This window comes from Scyliorhinus canicula, chromosome 1 (genome assembly GCF_902713615.1).
Source record: "Scyliorhinus canicula chromosome 1, sScyCan1.1, whole genome shotgun sequence".
Taxonomy (NCBI): Eukaryota; Metazoa; Chordata; class Chondrichthyes; order Carcharhiniformes; family Scyliorhinidae; genus Scyliorhinus; species Scyliorhinus canicula.
In genome coordinates, this window is record NC_052146.1 from 259,495,743 (window position 1) to 259,517,851 (window position 22,109).

The 22,109-nt window shown below is 48.1% G+C and overlaps 1 protein-coding gene across 2 annotated transcripts in view; it reads left to right on the plus strand.

Annotated features, from left to right (window-relative positions):
* iars2 (isoleucyl-tRNA synthetase 2, mitochondrial) overlaps positions 1–22,109 on the plus strand; it is a 109,082-nt gene that overhangs the window by 6,417 nt on the left and 80,556 nt on the right. For both annotated transcript variants that reach the window (XR_005462359.1, XM_038811998.1), the window contains exons 4-11: positions 2,297–2,445; positions 2,524–2,573; positions 2,684–2,793; positions 4,651–4,741; positions 5,648–5,763; positions 10,927–11,096; positions 15,157–15,247; positions 16,804–16,955. Coding sequence is in view for 1 of the 2 variants with exons in the window: in XM_038811998.1 (XP_038667926.1) it covers positions 2,297–2,445; positions 2,524–2,573; positions 2,684–2,793; positions 4,651–4,741; positions 5,648–5,763; positions 10,927–11,096; positions 15,157–15,247; positions 16,804–16,955 (929 nt within the window). In the remaining variant the exon portion in view is untranslated. The remainder of the gene's footprint in view (positions 1–2,296; positions 2,446–2,523; positions 2,574–2,683; positions 2,794–4,650; positions 4,742–5,647; positions 5,764–10,926; positions 11,097–15,156; positions 15,248–16,803; positions 16,956–22,109) is intronic.

Sequence of the window (22,109 nt, forward strand, 5' to 3'; positions counted from 1 at the left end):
AGATGGGTAGAAGAGGGGTGGAAAGTGGGGAGGGTGCATTGCGACGTGGCAGAGTTGGAGATGAAGCGTGGTCATGGGCAGAGAGGGGGGCCATCTTGGAAGGGCCTGTCTCAGGGCTGTATTAAGTGAGGTAGAACCAGTGGGGTATAATGGCAGACGGTAGAGTGGAATGGAGGCGTAAGCCTCCGGTGAGAGTTGTGATGTGGTCCTGAGGTTAAATGGGCCGATTAAGAGGTTCCGGGTTTTTGTGCATCTGAGGAGTTTGAAAGCGGAGGCGATTTTTCTACAGGAAAGGTATCTCCGGGTGAAGGATCAGGTTAGGTTGAGGAAAGGGATGGTACAGTGGTTAGCACTGCTGCTTCATGACGTTGAGGACCTGGATTCGATTCTGGCCCCAGGTCACTGTCCCTATGGAGTTTGCACATTCTCCCCGTGACTGTGTGGGTCTCACCCCCACAAACCAAATATGTGCGGCGTGGGACACTAAATTGCCCCGTAATTGGAAAAAATTAATTGGATACTTTAATTTAAAAACATTTTTTTTAAAAGGTTACTTTGAGGTATGGGTGTATGGGGCAAGTATTTCACTCGGGGTTTGATTAGGGGGGGTGGCCATTTTGTTGAACAAAAGAGGTGGGGTTTGTGGGGACCAAGGAAATGCGGGACCCGTGTAGAAGATATGTGTTTGTGAGTGGGGTGCTGGAGGGGACTCTGGTGGTGCTGGTCAATGGATCTGTGCCCAATTGAGACGACGCAGGGTAAAGGGGTTAGTGGGAGCAATCCCAGACTTGGATGAGCACCAATTGATTATGGGTGGAGATTTTAATTGTGTGATGGAACCAAAGGTGGACAGGTCGAGCCCCAAGTGAATGGGAAGGGAGAGGATGGCGAATGAGCTGAGAGGGTTTATGCAGCGTATGGGAATGGTTGATCCATGGAGATTCAGGAACTCAGGGGAGGCAGGGAGTACTCCTTCTTCCCACACGTGTATAAGGTGTACTTTACAATTGCTTTTTTTGTGGCGAGTCATGCAGTGATGTTGGGGGTGGTGGGGCGGAGTATGCCAGAATTGTGATTTCAGATCATGCGCCACATTGACTGGAGGTGAGGCTTAGCCCGGGGAAGGTGCAGAGGCCGGGTGGAGGTTAGATTCAAGTCTCTTGGCAGATGGAGGCTTTTGCGAAAAGGTGAGGCTGGTGATTGGGGATTACATGGAGATTAATCAGAATGTGGAGATGTCGGCGGCCACGTTCTTGGAGGCGTTGAAGGCGGTGGTCTGAGGCAAGATTATCTCGTTTGAGACACACACCGATAGGAGGAGGAGGGAGGTGCTTGGTCGGTTGTTGGACGAAATAGTCGAGGTGGACAGGAGATACTTGGGCGGCGGGGCTGGGGAGCTGTTGGCGGAGAGGAAGATGTTGCAGGGGCAGTTTGATAGGTTGACGACGGGCAGGCACGGCAGGTGAGGAGGGTGCAATTTGAGTACGGAGAGAAGGCGAGCCGTATGCTGGCCCACCAGCTGCGGAGGTAGACAGAGTCTAGGAGAATTCTAAAGGTGTGGACAGAGAAGCGGGTGGTGGTGTCGGAGTTGGGGAGGATAAACAAGGTGTTCAGGGGGTAGCTGGGAAGCTGTACTGGGCCGAGCTGAGTGGAGAGGAAGGGGGATTTGGGCGGTTTTTGAATGGGTTAGGAGTTTCCACGGTTGGAGGAAGAGAGAAGGCAGGTGTTGGAGGAACCATTGGGGCTGAGGGTAGTGATTGATAGTATCAGGGGAATGCAGTCGAAGAAGGCACCAGGGCCAGACGGCTTCCTGAAGGTGTGTTATATGCATTTGTGGCAGAGTTGGCACCGTGCTTGTTGGGGATGTTTAGTGTTTATGCTTATGGTAATAATGCAGGTAAGGAAGTTTAGAGATGGAGGGTGGTGTTATAAAATTGGATCTGTTGCAAAGTGAAAGTTAGACTAAATAAAAAGTTACACTGTGATCTGTCCAACATTCCATTTTAATCTTTAAGTAACAAGAATTCTGACTTGACTTAATTAAGTACAAGAACTATGAGATATAATTGTTTAAACAATAGCACAGCACAACCTCATCATTGCAAAATGAACATAACTCTTGTTGCAATGGTAAAATTAAAGTTTAAATGCATTCTTACTTTCTGGCAGCGGGTGGTGCTCCTCCCTTTTCATCACCTCAGTATTGAAATTCTAAACTATACATGTAGAGGACTGAAGGAGAGTTAATTGACACAAAATTCTACCTAAAATATTTTATACAATTTTTGTCTTCTAGCCAAAGAATTTGCTGAAAGAACAATTGAACGGCAGCGAGCAGCATTCATTCGATGGGGAGTGATGGCAGACTGGGATAAATGTTATTACACTTATGACAAATCATATGAAGCCAAACAGTTAAAAGTGTTCCACAAAATGTTTGATAAGGTATATTACTGTTCTTGGTCTGCTCATATATTGCCCAATGCTTGATGATTTGATAATTTTACTTCTCTTTGTCTTAAGGGTTATATTTATCGAGACTACAAACCCGTATTTTGGTCTCCTTCCACAAGGTTTGTAATTTATTTCATTAGAAGTCATGTTGAATTTTAAGTCATGTTGAATTTTAAGTTATCTCTCACTTGATAAAATGGTTGCTAAAGTTGATCATTTATCTATGCAGAACAGCCCTGGCTGAAGCTGAACTTGAATACAATCAACAACATATTAGTCGATCGGTATATGTCAAGTTCCCCCTCATAAAACCTCCTTCCATATTGTCTGCGGCAACAGGTACAGTAGAGTTACAAATATATTATTGAATTTAAAGTTTTGATCAGGGGCAGTATTGTGGTGCAGCTTATTGAATCACCATGTGTTAATTTGGGAGGAAAACTGTAGGTAGAAGGGAGAGTGGTTGTAGGATAACTGCTTTTATGGCACATTATTGCCTTAAAGAGAAAGGAATATTTATAGATGGGCAAGATGTTTATCATTTTTAATGTGATCGAATGGCCTGACAGTAGCTCATCTCCACTTGGTAGCTGGAGGGGGTGCTGAAATTGTGCTTTGTGTTCCCTGTAGCTTGGAGGAAATGGTCAACCAGAACCCCTCTCCTGGTAACCATCTGTCAAGCCCTGTTGTAAAGTGTTATGGATATTATATATGATCAAAAAAAACTAGATTGACTGCATGGACTCGCAAAGCTGAACAGAACATTGATATTCTTTCTTTGAACTCATACTTGATAAATGGCTAGTTGAGTGAGGCGCATAACAATAACCAGCACTCGTAAGATATTTTCCTCTCTTCCCGATACTTATCACTGAGTATGAATTACTACATGTACGAAGAGGAAGAGTTGAGAAGGAAAAAGATATCTTGTAATACTGTGGTCACAAGGTGTGTGATTTTTAAAAAAGTGTTTTTAAGTAAAGAAGTAGGCCATTCGGCCCATCAAGTCTACACCAATAGTCTGAAAGAGCACCCTACCTAGGCCCTCTCCCCTGCTCTAGCCCTGTAATCCAATAACGCCACCAAACTTTGGACACTAAGGGACAATTGTGAAAGGTCAATCCACCTAACCGGCACATATTTGGACTGTGGGAGGAAACCGGAGCACCCGGAGGAAACCCATGCAGACATGGGAAGATCATGTAAATTAAAGTGCGTACAGCCACCCAAGGTTTGAATTGATCCTGGGTGCTTGGTGCTGTCAGGCAGCAGTGTTAAGCACTGTGCTATCCTGAAGGCATCTGTTGATATCATGATTTTTTCTGAAGACAAGATGGCTAGCAAAATACATTATTTTATCCACAGCTCTGAAGAATAATAGAATCCATTTGATAAATTAAGTGATCTCAGAAAAATAATTTCATCAGTAGGAAAAGTAATATTTGATCAGTTATTATGATGCATCTGCAACATGGATATTGTGTGGTGAAAACATAGGAACATAGGAATTAGGAGCAGGAGTAGGCAGTTCAGCCCTTCGATTCTGCTCTGCCATTCAATCAGATCATGGCTGATCTCTTCCTGATCTCAAATCCACCTCCCCATCTGTTCCCCGTATCCCTTCAACCCATTTATTTTTATCAGAAATATATCTGTCTCCTTCTTGAAACCACTTAATGACTCAGATTCCACTGCACTATGGGGCAGCAAGTTCCACAAATTCACCACCGTCTGCGAGACGTACTTCCTCCTCATCTCCGTTCTAAATCTACCGCCTCTAAACCTATATCCGTGACTTCTGGTTCGCGATTGCCACAAAGGGGGAACATTTGATCTACATTTACTCTATCAATCCCTTTTAATATTTTATACACCTCGATTAGATCCCCTCTCATTCTTCCAAACTCCATGAGTATAAACCCAATCTGTTTAATCTCTTCTCGTACATCAACCCTTTCATCCCTGGTATCAATCTGGTGAACAACCTCTGAACTGCTGCCATTATCACCACATCTGTCCTCGAATAAGGAAACCAAAACTGGACACACTACTCCAGATGTGGTTTCACCAACCCCCTATACAACTGTAACAACACTTCTCTACTTTTATATTCCAGTCCTTTTGTAATAAATGCTAATATTCATCTGCCTTTTTGTCCTTTTCATTTAGTCTTCAACTAATTATTTCATCTTGCAGGTGATGTATCCTCTGTACATGCTTTGATCTGGACAACCCAGCCTTGGACAATTCCAGCAAACCAGGCGGTTTCTTACATGCCAAATGCCCAGTAAGTTCCTATGTTATTTATAACTCACCACATTAGGGGCTTTTCACAGTAACTTCATTGAAGCATACTCGTGACAATAAGCGATTTTCATTTCATTTTCATTTCATTTCATTAAGGTAGCTATGTGCCTCCTTGACTAGGGACCCAGCCACAAGTGTCCCGAGGTAAACAATCGTGGCGTTGTTTGCTTCGCACTTCCAGCCTGGAACTGTCTCCAATCTAATCAAAGTCCACTGACCAAACAATTTCAGAACAATCAGAGCCTCTACATATAGAGCACCAGTTTGACGTTGTAGTCCTTTGTGGATACAGCTCTTCTTTGGCAGAAGAAAATCAACGTGTTCCATGGCATAATATCGATTTAAATAAAATCTTGTTTAAAAATTTAACCAAGGTGCTACTACGTGCCACAACAAATTGAACATTTGAATAAAGTACAATTACACCCCAACAAATGATTACTGCCAAGTATTCATTAATTTTTGACTGGGAGAATCGAAAACCTTTCTGAATTTCGTGGAAGGAAGCTGTTGCTTCGGGTGTAGTGAAATTAAAAGACGAGTTTGGACATCAATATTAACTTTAGTTTTGAGGATGTTTGATCACTGTTGAAAGAATAATCTTTCCTTGCAATTTGAACATGCAAAATTTTAATGCATTACTGTTTTCTTCGTAAATTTGAAAAGCACATAACTAGTTTTTAGTTTGCCACAGTTCATGTTGTAGTGCAAAGGTTAGGTTTTATTATACTCGCACAATACAGATTATAATGCTAATTAGCTGCTTATTTCAGGGAAATTGAGGAATGCTCAAATTTTTGTTTTATCTTGGTGAAATTGTTTAAGGCCTGGGTTAGAAAAGCTGGCTAAGTTCCTAATTCATTGCTGTGTTTTATCCGAACCGCAGGTATTCTCTAGTGAAGTGCTTAAACACAGAGGAGCTTTACCTTCTAGGTACAGAATGTATAGATTCTGTAGCAACTATCCTGGGCACACAGTTTGAAATTGTTCAGACAGTCAGAGGTAAGAGGATCAAAAGTAGATTTATCCTGAGTTTGTCTTTTCTCCATTGAAGATTAAAGCCCTTAATAATGCAGTGTATCTCTATGCTGAAAGTTGGACCTATTATGGAGATTAGCTTGCAAATGTAAGAATATTCCTTTTGAACTTTGCCCAAGTGATAATTTTACAGGCATTTGCACTGGTTTAAGCGAGAGCGAAACAAGGCCATTAGATCGCAAGAGAGGCTAAAAGGGAGAACCGAGCCGGTGGCAATCTGTTTGCGACCTAACTGGCCCACTCCTGTTGGTGAAATCAGGAATGTGCCGTGGTGTGGCAAGAAACTAATAATCACCACTTAAGGCCAATCTCCATACAATTACTGGGAGTGACCCCATATCTAATGGCCTCCTGTGATCTAACCGCCTCCCCCAAGAAGTGGTCACGCAGGCACCGTACACCTTTTAAAAAATGTGAACCTGGCGGAAGGGCTGCTGTGGGGATCCGCGGAGGTTAGTAGCCATCTACACTCTCATGCACTGAGCCCGGGGGCACTGTGGTTGCTGCCCAGTTGTTCGGGGGGGGGGGGGGGGAGAGGGGAGTGTGGGGGGGGGGGGGGGGGGGAGAGGGGAGTAGGGGGGTGATCTCTGTTGGGGTTGCCTTCCATCAGTGGGGGTGCAGAGCCGGGGGAGGGGGGGTTGTTAGAGATGGGTGCCTGAGGGTCCACCATGCCCACCCCCTGGAATGTGTGTTCCCTACCAGGGGTCAACCCCAGCCCCTGCCCCACCAACCACCCGTAACTCCCACTGAGGTCTCTGGCCACTATTGCTAATTGGGAATTGTCAACCATCGTTTTTTTAAAAAGTATTTTTATTGAGGTTTTGCAGAATTTTTCATAATAAAACAGTAGTAACAATAATAACAAAACAAACTAGAGTGAACATTAACAGAGTGCAAAAAGAGAATATACAATAACAATTAAATAGACATTACCCCATGCGACCCAGTCTTCCCACACCATCCCAATGGAAGCACTCCCCCCCCCCCCCCCCCCCCCCCCCTACAGATTGCTGCTGCTGCTGACATTTTAATTTTCCCCGAGAAAATCGACGGGCAATCATCGTCAAGTGAGCACTTCACACGTCCCAAGTGGATCCCCGTGGGTGGACGGGCCATATAGCAAGTGGGAGTTATTGCCTAGCATCCCAATCAGACCGTGATGCTTAGACACTGTGCCTGAGCACTGCAGGAAGCAACACCATGTACGCACTGGCCAACATCCGGACACCCAGTGGCTGGGCCCCAGCACTGGGGACATCTCCGTGACCAGAATATGGTGTGTGCACTGGGAAGGGGACCAGCACCCAGTCCAGGTGCTGTTGCATGCAACTGTCTGGGGTACAGGATCTGGTGTCCGGTGACCAGCAGACCCCGTTATGGCTGTGGGTGCATAGACGGGATGTGTTGGATGGTGTGGGGGCAGGGGTGGGTGGAGGGAGTGCAGTGAGGGAATGGAGGTTTCTAGAGTGGAAGACATCGCTGGTTGTCAGTCTCACACTCTCACCAGTTACAAATATTACATGAAAGCTGCCCTCGTGGTGCTGCTGGCAGGCCAGACGCCAGAGAAGGCAGCTGCAGCAGAGTCGACTGAGGCTCAAGCCGATGGTCCATGTGTAGGGCCTACCGCACCCTGAGGACCAGGCTACCCATCAACCCAGAGGGGGAGGCCTGTGACGCCCAAGGTGCCTCGCTGGTCTTTCAAACTGACATTTTGTGCTGCAGGAGGCTCTGCCTAACAAGGAGACGGTGCAGCACCTGTGTGATATCCTTCCTGACTTGGCACCATGTGGAGGAGGAGGATACCTGTTCTCATTGCCCGTAAAGGTCACCGCAGCCCTGAACGTTCAGGATCATTCCAGGGCTCGAGTGGGGACTTACAGCATCTCACAAGCTAAGGCCCACAAGTGCATCCATGACTTTGTAGATGCTCTGTTTGCCCGGGCAGCTGACTATATAAACTTTGGCATGGACTAGGCCCAACAAGACGTCAAAGGAGTAGTATTCTCCACCATCGCTGTGATGCCCCAGTCGAGGGAGTAATAAATAGATGGCAAGCATGTCGCCTTGCGCTCACTGGGCCGCCTGGGAGTGCCGTACATTAACAAGAAGGGGTTCCACTCCCTGAATATCCAACTCGTGTGCGACCACCACCTGAAGATCATGCACGTGTGTGCATGTTTCTCGGGGAGTTATATCCTGGGACAGTAGGATATCCCCGACCTCTTCGAGGACTACCCCAGAATGGCCAGTTGGCTCTTGGGGGATAAGGGGTACTCGCTGAGAACCTGGCTGATGATGCCGGTACGGCCAGTGACCGATGTGGAGACCCGATACAACGAAGCCCATGGGCCTCACAAGCTATTATTTATCAGTGCATTGGACTCCTCAAAATGTGGTTCCGATGTCGCGACCGCTTTTGTGTTCTGGTGTGCCCTCCACAACCTGGCAGTGCAGCTGGGCAATGTGATGGAGGGGGAGGAAGCTGGCCACCTCCGAGGAGGAGGACGAGGTGGCCCCAGACTAGGAGGGGCTGGAGGACGTACCTGGGAGGACTTGCAGGATCAGCTGGAGGATGGAGGACAGGCAGCAGCGGCGATGGTCCGGGAATCCCGGAGGGCCAGGGAGGCCCTCATCCTTGTCTGCTTCACGTCTCCCCCATCCTATTCCACCATCCCAGGTTCTGTAATGGCAATCCAGTGTTGATGGGACTGGGGTAGGATATTGGTGCTCGGCCGGCATTGAGGAAGAACGTGCCAGAGGCATCTCATTTCTAGAGTGCAAATTTTTTTAATGCTGTGCATATGTGTCCCCAGCTACTCCAATTCCCTGATGGTACCATCCCACCTCCCCTCATGCTCTCTCAGTGATCTTTGACCTGTTTAGCCTTCCGTGCTCGACTGCTGCACCTTGGTGTGTCCCAGGATACCAGAGGTGGAGGCAGTCTGCTGCCTGTGACATTATCATAAATGTAAGAACTGCAAGGGTTAATGAAATGTCAAGATCAACCACTAGATGGAGCTAGAGTTACAAGTATAAGATACTAAGCCTTATGGGGAGAGAAGTGAAGGAGATAGCTAGAGTACAGACTGAAGGAAAGATAATGTGAGTGAGAACAGATCATAGTTAATATTATAGTGTAGAAATTAGAAGTAGATGAGTGTAGATTATATGTTAATTATCAACTATTATATAGGAGTAAGTGCCAAATCCAATTAAGTAGTGTTAATAAATTTATAGCATTGTTCAAATTAAAGCTATTTTTTGGTCTTTGTGAACACTGCGCCAACCATCCTGAGTTTAGCAAAGAACACTATATGCCTACCACGTCCTGTGGGCTTTGATGCAGGGGCTGCTGGATTGAGCCCCGACTGCCCCTGCGTCATCTGGCTCTGCCAGCCCTGGCGGCTCCCCGAAGTCTGCAGCACGGTGTCGCCGCTCCCCCCCCTGTGATGCTCCTCAGAGCTGGGTTCTGGACTGCCCTGGCAATGCCTATCTGTGATGGGGACATGCTTTTCAGCATCTCGGCTATGCCCACCTGCGGCTGGGACACCTCCCCCAGCGACCTGGACATGCTCTGAAGGGTGTTTCTTGGCAATGCCCACCTGAGACTGTGGCATGCTCCGCAGCGCCTCATCGAGGTCCAACTGGGACTGGGACACATCCCTCAGCGACTGGTACATGCTGTTGAGCAGAGCCGGCACTGACTGAGGAACGCCTTGGACACCTCATGCTGGTGACGTCATGTACCAAGCTCTCCACTGTGGTTGCAACACTCGCAGTGTTGGCCTTGGTGCCTTGCATGGCCGGCGCCATTTCCTGCACCCGTAGCCTCTGGGACTCCTCCAATTGGCTATGGACCTGCTGGAGCGCAACAGTAGCACAGTGGTTAGCAGCGCCAGGGTCCCAGGGTTGATTCCTGCCTTGGGTTACTGTTTGTGTGGCGTCTGCACGTTCTCCCTATGTCTGCATGGGTTTTCTCCGGGTGCTCTGGTTTCCTCCCACAAGTCCAGGCCCATCCCTCATAGGGGGTGAGGATTCTTATGTCCGGCATTCTGCTGCCCATGTGAGCCCTCTCCCGTCTGTTATGGGCCAACTCCTCCTGCGGGGCCACAGATGGGGAATCGTGAGCTGCACGCATATTCATTGCGGTGTGGGTCGGGGAACAGGGCATCCCATTTGATTTTCACCGCGTCCAACAATCCGGCCAGGTCAGCATCCCCAAATCGTGGGGCTAGTCTCCTCGGTGGCACGGCTGCGAGCTGTGCAGGATCGATTTAAGCACTGCTGTCCCTTATTGGCGGGGGGCTGGTGAATGCGGTCCTGGCAAATCAGCCGACGGGGCAGTCATTTGCGGCGTGAAGCCCGTGGGGCCTCGTTATGTGGACCAATTACAAGTGTCGGCCTTGCCGGGCTCAGTGTTGGGAAGTTCGCGGCAGTTCCCACTCGCTACCAGACTTGGAAACTTTTCCATTAAATCGTGTCCAGTGAGTTTGTTAAAAGACCAGCTGAGAGGTGTTCTAGTCAAACCCGGAATTCTGCATAAAGCTAATTTCAGCAGAGCTTTGCAGCATTACTATAAGAATAGAGAATGTTAGATTTCATAGAATTTACAGTGCAGAAGGAGGCCATTCGGCCCATCGACTCTGCACCGGCTCTTTGAAAGAGCAACCTACCCAAGCCCACACCTCCACCCTATTCCCCATAACCCAGTAACCCCACCTAACACGAAGGGCAATTTTGGACAGTAAGGGCAATTTAGCATGGCCAATCCACCTAACCTGCACATCTTTGGACTGTGGGAGGAAACCGGAGCACCTGGAGGAAACCCATGCACACACGGGGAGAACGTGCACACTCCGCACAGACAGTGACCCAAGCCGGGAATCGAACCTGGGACCCTGGAGCGGTGAAGCAATTGTGCTAACCACCATGCTACCGTGCTGCCCCAAATGTGGCTGAATCTTTTTGCATTCCTCCTTATCCCTGGGATGCTGACACTAACTGTAGTGTTCATATTAGTATTATTGAGTAACTTTGCAGAATGTCTTTCATTTTAGGGTTTTTCAATAAGTTTTTTAAATAATCATAACTCTCGATTCATTTGCACTATTATTTCCTATAATGTAGGTTCAGATTTAGAAAATGGAGTCTGCAGCCATCCCACAATTCCTGGAAGAGAATCGCAGCTTTTGCCTGCCAATCATGTGACAATGGCTAAAGGAACAGGATTGGTCCATACAGCACCTGCTCATGGAATGGAGGATTATGGTGTTGCTTCACACCACAAACTCTCTGTGGTAAGTTACAGATCCAGTATAAAAAATAGGAGCGGGAGTAGGCCATTGGCCCTTCGAGCCTGCTCCGCCATTCAGTGTGACCATGGCTGATCATCCAAATCGGTTGCCTGTTCCTGCTTTCTCCCCATTTCCTTTGATCCCTTTAGCCCGAAAAGCTATGTTTAACTCCTCTTGAACATACAGGGCTAGATTCTCCGTTTCAGTGGCTAACTGCCAGCTGAAACAGAGAATTCCCAGGGATTTTACAACGCCAAAATCGGCGCCAAAACCGCACCAATTCCAGGACTGGTGAGGGACTAGCAGCGGCGCCGGGTAAAACACCCGGCTCCCGCGCCAAAAACTGCCGGAGAATGGCCCAGTCCGTGGCCGCGCATGCGCACGGCGATGACTTGCAGCGGTTGCGCCGTACAACTTGGTGCCGGCCGTGCGTGGACCCGACCTGCCAAATACGGCCTACAGGGCAACCCCATGCCACCTCCCACCATTCCCCCCAATCCTCGCAGACGCCCCCCTGGTCAGCAACAAGGCTCCCGGCCAATTGTGGCTGGACACAGTATGCTGCCGTCACATTGGGTTCCCGACAGCTCAGACCAGATGTTAACCGCGTGGCCTGGAACTTGACCCATTGGGGCGGAGCATCGGGGGAGTCGTCCCATCGGGGGTGGAGCATCGGGGGACTCAGTCCATCGGGGGTGGAGCATCGGGGGACTTGGTTCACCGGGGGTGGAGCACGGGGGAGTCGACCCATTGGGGGCGGAGCATCGGGGGACTCGGGCCATCGGGGGCGGAGCATTGGGGGAGTCGACCCATTGGGGGCGGAGCATCGGGGGAGGGCTCCAACAGCGTGCGTCGAGCGACGTGATGACGCCATTTCGGAGGGGCAGAGACTCGAAAACCGCCTCAAACAGGCACCGCCCCTGATTTGGGCATCAGAAGGGATTCTCTGCCCGATCGCTGTTTACAATATCGGTTTCGGGCAACGGCAAATTCCGCTCATAATGTTTGCCCTCAGCTGCTTCCTGTGGTAGCAATTCCACAGGCTTACCAGTCCCTGGATAAAGAGAATACTCCTCCTCTCGATTCTAAAAGGTTTAGCCTGTACCCTTAGACTATGACCCCTGGTTTGGACCCTACCAGCATTGGGAACATTTTTCCTGCATCAGCCCTCGCTAGTCCTGTTAGAAATTTATATGTTCTATGAGATCCTACCCTCATTTTTCTGAACTCCAGCGAATATAATCCTAACAGACTCGATCTCCTCATATGTCAGTATTGTCATCCCAGGAATCAATCTGGTGAACCGTCTCTGCACTCCCTCTGTAGCAAGAACATTCTTCCTCAGATAAGGAGACCGAAGCTACACACAATATTCCAGGTGTGGCCTCACCAAAGTTTTGTAAAATTACAGTAAGAAGTCTTACAACACCAGGTTAAAGTCCAACATGTTTGTTTCAAACACTAGCTTTCGGAGCACTGCTCCTTCCTCGGGTGAATCACCTGAGGAAGGAGCAGTGCTCCGAAAGCTAGTGTCTGAAACAAACATGTTGGACTTTAGCCTGGTGTTGTAAGACTTCTTACTGTGCTCACCCCAGTCCAACGCCGGCATCTCCACATCATTGTAAAATTACAGCAAGGCATCCCTGCTCCTGTACTCGAATCCTCTTACTATGAAGACCAACGTATCATTCTTTGCCGCTTGCTGCATCAACTTGCTTACCTTCAGCGGTCTCGTTGCACATATCTTCTCTTTCAATTTATGGGCATTCAGATATTAATCTATCTTCCTGTTTTTGCTACCAAAGTGGTTAATCTCACATTTGGAGGCTTCTATGCAACCCCCATGCCAGGGACCCGAATTCGCTTCCCGGTTTGGGTGACTGTCTGTGTGGAGTCTGCAGGTTCTCCCCGTGTCTGCGTGGGTCTCCTCTGGGCGCTCCGGTTTCCTCCCACAGGTCCTTAAAGACATGCTATTAGGTCATTTGGACATTCTGAATTCTCCCTCAGTGGACCTGAACAGGTGCCGGAATGTGGCGACGAGGGGATTTTCACAGTAACTTAATTGCAGAGTTAATGTAAGCCTACTTGTGACACCAATAAAGATTATTATTATTAATAAAACAATTTGCCCCTTAGGGTTTCTCAGCTCTACCCATACCAGATTCCACATTGTTGGTGCAAATGTCTTTCCTCACTATTGCGTAAATTTCCTCTAATCAGCAATGCAACTCCACCACCTTTTCCTTTTTGTCTGTTCTTCCTAAATGCTGAATATCCCTGGACGTTTAATTCCCATCCCTGGTCACCCTGCAGCCATGTCTCTGTAATCCAAACTATATCATACCAGTTTACGTATATTTGCGTGATGAATTCATCCACCTTATTGCGAATGCTCCATGCATTAAGAGATTACTTCAGGCTTGAACTTTTTAACATTACTCCTCCCACTCCGACTATTTTTTACTGTGTCCCTGTTTGATTCTGGCCCTTGACTTCTCTGCCTATCACTTTTCTTATTCCCCTTTTTCTCTTTTGTTCTTGTCCTTGATTTCCCCTCCTCTGACTCCTTGCAGAGGTTCCCAGCCCCTTGCCATTTTAGTTTAAACCCTCCCCAACCACTCTAGCAAATACTCCACCGGGACATCAGTCCTGACCCTACCCAGGTATAACCTGTCCAGTTTGTACTGGTCCCACCTTCCCCTGAACCGGTCCCAATGTCCCAGGAATCTGAAACACTCCCCGTCACACCATTTTTTTTCAGCCACTCATTCATCCAATATATCTTGCTATTTCTACCCTGACTATCACGTGGCACTGGTAGTAATCCTGAGATCACTACCTTTGAGGTACAACTTTTCAACTCATTTCCGAACTCCCTATATTCTGCATTTAGTATCTCATCCCTTTTTTACCTATGTTGTTTGTACCAATGTGCACCACAACCACTGGTTGTTCACCCTTCCCCTCCAGAATGTCCTGTAATCGCTCCGAGACATCCTGGACCCTCACATCAGGGAGGCAACATACCATACCTCGTTTGCGACAATAGAAATTCCTGTCTATTTCCTTTACAATTGAATCCCCTAGAAATAATACATTCCCACACTTTTTACTCCTCCCCTGGTACAGAGAATATTGCTGCTGTTGCTTTCCCCTGAGGCCATTCTCGGCAACAGTATCCAATGTGGCATATCCGTTTTGCAGGATAATAGCTACAGGAGAATCCTGCACAGCCTGCCTAGTCCTCTTGATCTGCCTGATGGTCACCCATTCCCTCCCTGCCTGTGGAGTCTGAGCCTGTGGTGTGGCCACATCTCTATACGTGCTATCCACAATACTCTCCGCCTTGCGACTGCTCCACAGTGTCCCCAGCCGCTGCTCCAGCTCCAAAGCCCAGGCTTCCAGACGCTGCAGCTGGTGACGTCAGCCCCGGGTACTGGAAATGTTACTGGCTCCCCACATTGGGCATGAGGAGCATACCATGGCTTTGAGCTCTCCTGCCATGACGTACCCCTTTAAATTAAACTGTTGGAAGATGTTTCATATCAGATTACATCAGTTACTCTAGGGCCCTTTCTGGTCCTCATTTCTCCAGAATATTGCCTGTACCAGCTATAAACCACAAAAAGACGTATGATATTTGAATTATGTACACAATTCTAATATCTAATAATGGCAGCACAAGTATGGTGGGCCATAGGCGTCCATGTTGATTTTACCAACAAGAATGCATTAAATAAAGTTAACAACACCACTTGTATTAACATGGAGTCAGTGTAGGTTGGCGAGTGCAGTGGTGATGGCTGAATGGGTGGAGTGTGTTAGAAGAAGGGCTTGCCCTTGAAGTTGTTCCAACATTCATTGATATCATGGCTGATCTGCGACCTAACCTCTTTCTCTGTTTCTTGTCTCAAAACTCTTGATATATTTGGTTAACAAAAATCTGTCAACCTCAGACTTGATAATAATGACTTCAGGTTTTCCAGTGTTTCATTGGAGGAAATTGTGGCTAATGTGCTTTCAACTGTTACAATTTTCATTAGTTTGATCTTCACTATTTTAGGATTCTTTAGTGGATGAAGATGGCTTTTTCACTGAAGCAGCTGGATTTGAGCTTCAAAACAAGTATGTCCTTAATGAAGGAAATGAAACAGGTTGGTTGTTCTGTCTGCTTTCTCAATGGTTTGTTAGGTTTGAAGATGGCAATGAACAGGAGAGACCAGGGGGGTTGCATAATTAATCCTTGCTTTATGCTGCATTATCTGAACTTGGAGTTGTGGAAGGAGCAATAATGTGAATTTAATATATTTTGTTTAGTGGAAAATCAACTAGGGCTTCTGCTTCTAACGGCTATGCAGGGATTCCTGTTGAGAAAGAATGATCCTGCATATAGCACCTTTCACAACCTCAGGATGTCCAAATTGTGCTTTACAGCCAATGGAGTACTTTTGAAGTGTAGTCTCACAAATATTCAGTGAGGAAAATGCAGCATAATGGTGCCAAAGTCTACCGTTTGAAAAATAGCCATTTGGGCAGCACAGTGGCCCAGGGGTTAGCACTGCTGCCTCATGGCGCTGAGGAGTTGGATTCGATCCTGGCCCCGGGTTACCAACCGTGTGAAATTAGCACATTCTCCCTGTGTCTGCGTGGGTTTCGTCCCTACAACCCAAAACATGTGCAGGGTAGGTGGATTGGCCATGCTAAATTGCCCCTTAATTAGAAAAAAGTAATTGGGTACTCTAAATGTAAAAAAAAAATGAATAACAGCCATTTGGGTGAAGTAATGGAGGATACCTAGCAATTGTAAAGCCAACATTTATAATCAAGTCCTGAAGCGGTAGAAGGGGGAACATTAGTGAAGAAAATAAAACGCTTTTCATAATTCTGTTGATGATATTGTGTTCTCAAATACTTTTCTCTATTAAAAACATTTTAATTTTTGTTTCTCGTTGCTTTGCACTTGTCAACCATCCTCTGTTTTATACTTGAGCAAGCCAGTTGTCAGTGACATTGAGCTGAATTATGTTCAAGTTTTGTACAGAATGATTGATATTATTACATTTTCTTCTCCCTTTAAGGAGATACCCAAACTGCGCTTAGTTCCTTCTTTGGCATAATTGAGATTGCAAATTGCTGTTAAGGAATGTTTATCCTAATACTGTAAAACACATTAGCACATCAACCAGCATATATTCAGATACTGATAATTTGTGAAATCTTACTTGTTATAATTTTAGGGACCAGCTGAATCTTATGACTCTCCACTAAATGCAATACTGTAGTGATTAAACACCAGACAGAATTTGCAAACAGTTCAGTTTGCAAACTGCAACAGTTGAAAACAATTGGAGCCCGTAATCAAAAAAGAAAATGCTTAGTTTCAAACAATCAATAGTATAATGTTATGTCAGCTTGATTCCAATAGCTGAGCTGGAATGTAGTTTTATGATGAAACTGAGAATTGCATTAGCGCAGAGTTGCTTTTCGACTGCTTTATACTTGCAGATGATGGTTTCCAGTGAGATGTACAACTGCCTGTTATGGTTGAAACAGCAGCTACAGAGTGCTGCCTCTGTTGCTTTGAATCAGTAGTAATTTCACATCAAGAAAAGTGGTTATGAACATGATTATTGGCAATTTTAGACTTGCCTCAAGTAGTTATAATGTCTATACTTTTTAATGGATTGTAATGACTTCTGACTTTCATTAGTCATCCACATGTTGCATGGGGCAAACATGTTATTGAAAGAGGTGGAAATAAAGCATAGTTATCCATACGACTGGAGGACAAAGAAACCAGTAATAATACGATCCAGCAAACAATGGTTCATTGATACCGCAAGCATCAAGGACAAAGCCCAGGTAAAAATCTTTATTTTGGGATTAATTTACTGTAATAGAAAATATAAATGATCAATATTTGTAATTCACCTGCAGGTAATTTTTTATACATTTCCGAAGCCTCTCGCAGATCCCCTCCTCCGACAGCAGTCCCACATCTAGCCTCCATTGCGGGCGTTGTTAACTCGCTCCCCCGAACTGCAGGTCCACCCAATGCGGGGCATGGTCTGAAATGGTAATTGCTGAGTATTCCGTGTTCTTTACCTCCCCCATACAGTCCCTGCTTATTACAAAGAAATCTATCCTGGAATATACTTTATGGACGTGCGAGTAAAACGAGTAGCCCCTTCCTGTTGGCTGTCCCTCTCTCCAGGCGTCCACTGCCCCCATTTGCTCCATAAACCCTTTCAGCTCCCTTGCCATTGCTGAGAGTCTACCCATTCTGGGACACGACCGATCCAAAGTCGGGTCAAGGACCATGTTAAAGTCCCCTCCCATTATTAGCCTGCGAGAATCCAAGTCCGGGATCTTCCCCAGCACTCTTTTAATGAAGTCCACGTCATCCCAGTTCGGGGCATATATATTCACCAGCACCACCCTTCTCCCCTCCAGTCTGCCCCGTACCATCAGGTATCTGCCCCCCCTGTCTGCGGATATGCCCTCTGCCTCAAATTGCATGCGCTTATTGATCATGATTGCCACCCCTCTGGACTTCGAGTCCAAGTCCGAGTGGAAGACCTGGCTAATCCAGCCCTTCCTTAGCCTGGTCTGGTCTGACACTTTCACATGTGTCTCCTGCAACATAATTACGTCCGCCCTCAGGGCCCGCAAGTGCGCGAACACCCGCGCCCTCTTAACCGGCCCATTCAGTCCCTTGACGTTCCAGGTGATCAGCCTGGTCGGGGGGCACATCCCACCCCCCCACATCCCACCCCCCCCCCCCCCCCCCCCCCCACCCCCCCCCCCCCACCCCCCACCCCGCTGGTCAGCCATAGCCTTTCTCGGGCCGGCCCCTGACCCGTGCGTCGCGCCATTCCTGGCCCGCCCTTTGGCTGCCTCCACCCTCGACCTCCTTTCCAGTGCCTATTTCAAGTCCCTCTCCCGTCAGCAGAACAACCCCCCCCCTCCCCTAACCCCATCCCCCGATACCCCCACCCCCCGCCATCTACTGGCTGTAACTTCCCCCCCCCCCCCCCCATCTGACTCCCTTGACTAGCCAATCTGCTAGCCCGGTGACTCAACACTCCGGCGCCTTCCTGTCCCATTCCCCTTGTTCCCCCGTCCTCCTCCCCACCCACTGGGGCAAGCCGGCTCCAGTGTCTTCCGCGAGCTGCACAAAAAGCCCAAACAGGAAAAAAAAACAACAAAAAAAAGGGAAAAAACCACAGAAAAAAGAGAAAAAGCACATAAATGTCCATGAACAAAGGAAAGAGTCTCAAATGTTCCGCTTGGCCCCTTTAGCCCAGCAAACCGTTGCGCAGCAGTCCAGGCACATTCGGCGTTCCTTCCCACAAAAATCCTCGGGCCCTAACTCGCGTCCTTGGGGCCTCCTTTCGGGACCAGCCCCAGGTCCCTCACAAAATCCATCGCTTCTTCGGGCTCGGAGAAGTAGTGGTGTTGACCCTGGTGCGTGACCCATAGCCGGGCTGGGAACACCAGACCAAACTTCACGTGCTTCTTGAACAGCACCTCCTTGACATTCTTAAAGGCTGCTCGCTGCCGAGCCACCTCCTGGCTTAGGTCCTGATAAATGCGGAGAACACTGTTGTTCCACGTGCTGCTCCTGGCGCTCTTTGCCCACTGCAGCACCCGCTCCTTGTCCACGAACCTGTGGAACCTAATCACCATCGGGCGGGGGGGTCCGCCCGGCCGCCCCTGCCTCGCCTGCACTCTGTATACCCACTCCAGCTCCGGCGGTCGCAGAAAGGCTTCGGCCCCCATCAGCTGCATCAATAGGTCTGCTACAAACGCTGCAGCATCAGCTCCCTCCGCCCCCTCCGGGAGGCCGACCATCCTCGGGTTGTTCCTGCGGGCTCTATTCTCCAGCTCCTCCACTCTGTCTAGCAGTCTTCTCTGCCGCTCCTTCAGCCCGTCAACTTCTAGCGCCGCAACCGTCTGCGCATCCGCCTGCTCCTCCACCGCCTCTCCCAGCTCCTTAACTTTAACATCTTGCGCATCCAACCTCTGGTTCAGCTGATCCACCGTTCTCTGGATTGGGTCCAAGCTGTCCCGCTTCAGCGCTTCAAAACTGGACTTCATTACCTGGAGCATGTTATCCAGCGCCTGCTGGATTGCTGAGTCCAGGGTCCGTGTGTCAGCCATCTTAGGTTCCAGGTAAGTTTCTTCAGGTCCTTGTCTCTGTCCCTTTTTCTCTCCTTTCTTCTGCCTCCTGGACTCCCGCTGTTCCATGTGCAGCAGCCCGCTCCTCAGCACTTTCGCTGTCGCCTTCCTTCAGGTCCGTGGTCCCGCTATCGCGGGGAATCAGCCCCTAAACACCCGCCGGAGTGAGAGCCCATCGAATGTGCGGCTCACTCGGACATCGCCGCCACCGGAAGTCTCAAAACATATATTTTTTTAAAATACATTTAAGAGTACCCAATTATATTTTTTTCCAATGAAGGGGCAATTTAGCGTGGCCAATCCACCTATCCTGCACATCTTTGGGTTGTGGGGGTGAAACCCATGCAGACGTGGGGAGAATGTGCAAACTCCACACGGACAGTGACCCAATGCCGTGATTCGAATCCGGGTCCTCAGCGCAGCAGTCCTCGTGCTAGCCATTGTGCCACATGCCGCCACATATATTCTTTTTAAAATAAATATTTTTATTAGATTTTTCAAATTTTTTCTCATACACGAATGACATTATATATATTTAACTAACATTTACAACCCCTTCCTGAACCTGAAAACATTCATTCATTAACTAACTACCCCTTCCCATTCTAGCTGCTGCCTGAGGTTAAATCCTGAAAGAGATATAAATGGATGCCATCTTTTATCAAACCCCTCCTCGCTCCCTCTTTTTGTTTTTAAAAATGTTTTATTGAGGCATTTATATTATAAATGTTAACACACTGGACAACACCCCCCCCTACCCCCAAACCAGCCAACATGGCTTTACATAACCAGCACCCCAACAAAACTTCCCCACCAACCCGCCCCCACCTTGTCCGACTCCCCCTGCCTCTTTTTTTTTAAACCCCCCCCCCCCCCCCCCCCCCCCACTGATGACTGCTTAATTTTTCCCAAATAAGTCGATAAACGCTGCCACCTCTGAGCAAACTCTTGCACCGAGCCCCTCAGGGCAAACTTTAATTTTCTTTCGCCTGAGAAACCCTGCCAAGTCACTCACCCACACCCAGGACTTCGGGGGTTCCAGGTTCCACCATGCCAGCAAGATCCGTCTCCGGGCTACCAGGGAGGCAAATTCCAAGACATCGGCCTCTCTCGCCCCCTTGCGCTCCAGGGTTGGCTGACACACTAAAAATTGGAACTGGACTCGGAACCTCCCTAACTTGCAGAACCTCCGACATAAAATCGGCAAACCCCTGCCAGAAGCCCCCAAGCTTTGGACACGCCAGAACATGCCTCATTCCCCCTTAAACTAAATTTAACCTTCTCTAGGCTTAGGAACTCCATTAAATCTCCCAACCATATTGAGGAACATGGTGGAGAAACTGACTTCCAACCCAATAGGATTCACCTTCTCACCATCAGCGAGGCACAGGCTAAGACATCTGCTCCTGCTCCTGTCTGGAGCTCCGACAAGTCCGACACCCCGAATAGGGCTCCCAGGGGACTGGGTTCTAGGCCCAACTGTAGCACTGCTGACATGGTGCTAAAGAAGGCGTTCCAGAATTTCCTAAGTTTCAGGCACGGCCAAAAGACGTTTGCATGATTGGCAGGCACCCTCCCGCATCTGTCACAAATGTCTTCAACCTCTTCAAACATGTGCCTCATAAACTTATATTCTATATATGTTTAAAATTTGTATTTGCATTTTATGATGTTTGTGACAGCTGTTATATTGGAATAAACTGAAGGTTCTTTTTTATTTATTGATATTGTGAGGATCTGCTGTGCCAGAACTTGTGTAGTTCATGAGTCGCCTTATTTTGACCTGTGCAATACTTTCACAACATTTTAGAATCTTTTATTATCAAATTTGAAGTGTGCATTCTTATTTTTGAAGTCAAAATGTATTGTGCAAACAAAGTGGATAAACAAGTACCAAGTTGGACCATTGCAGTAACCCTGTTGTGCCACAGGAGTGTGCTATTGCCTGCATTGGATATATTCTATTAAAATCTGGGCACGGAATCTCCAAAAATGGGGCTATGTCCCCACGCCCGCCGGAAAACGGGTGAGAATCACTCCAGACTTTTATATCCAGGCGGAAAGCAGGACCCGGGCGTGCTCCCCGCAGCAGCTGCTGCCAATATGGGGCCCTGCACTTCCGGTCGTGGGTCTGCACATGTGCACGGCAACCTGCGCTGGTCCGCACATGGAAGAAGATACCCCCCCCCTCCTGGAATGCTCCCCTGCCGATCGGTTGTCCCCTGTCACAGGCCTGGCCATCGTGGAGGCCCCCCCCCCCCCCCCCCCCCCCAACCCACCAGGACTGCGCCCGCAGCCGTGACGCCGAACTCCCGCCGGGTGAAACCATACGGGAACCATGCCGGTGGGACTGGGCCGGTCGATCGCGGAGAATCGCTGCCGGGGCCTTTTTCAACGGCCCGCAACCAGCGCCTTGCAGACCGCGGACCGGAGAATCGTGCCCCGGGTCCAAGACCCCATTCTCCGCTCCTAGGCCGGGTGCGATTTCGGCGTGGGGGCTTGGAGAATTCCGGCCCTTATTTTTAAAGATTAATGTGTGGTACACCAAATGTGCTTTTTAATGGTCAGGCTATGTATGTGCAAACATTTCTTCTGTATTCATAGTTTTTTAATTAGGAGAAATGATTGCAAAGAGCAGTAGAAAATAATAATGAAAACAGAAAACTCTGGAAATACTCAGCAGGTCAGACAGCATCTGTCGCGAGGAAATAGAGTTTGGCATCTGATCAAACACAGCATCCTTTAAGCATGTGTGAGCAATACAAGGAATAGCAAAGCTCTTCAACCTTTTGAATTGAGGATTCTCACTGAGACATGTGGAGTATAGAACACAAA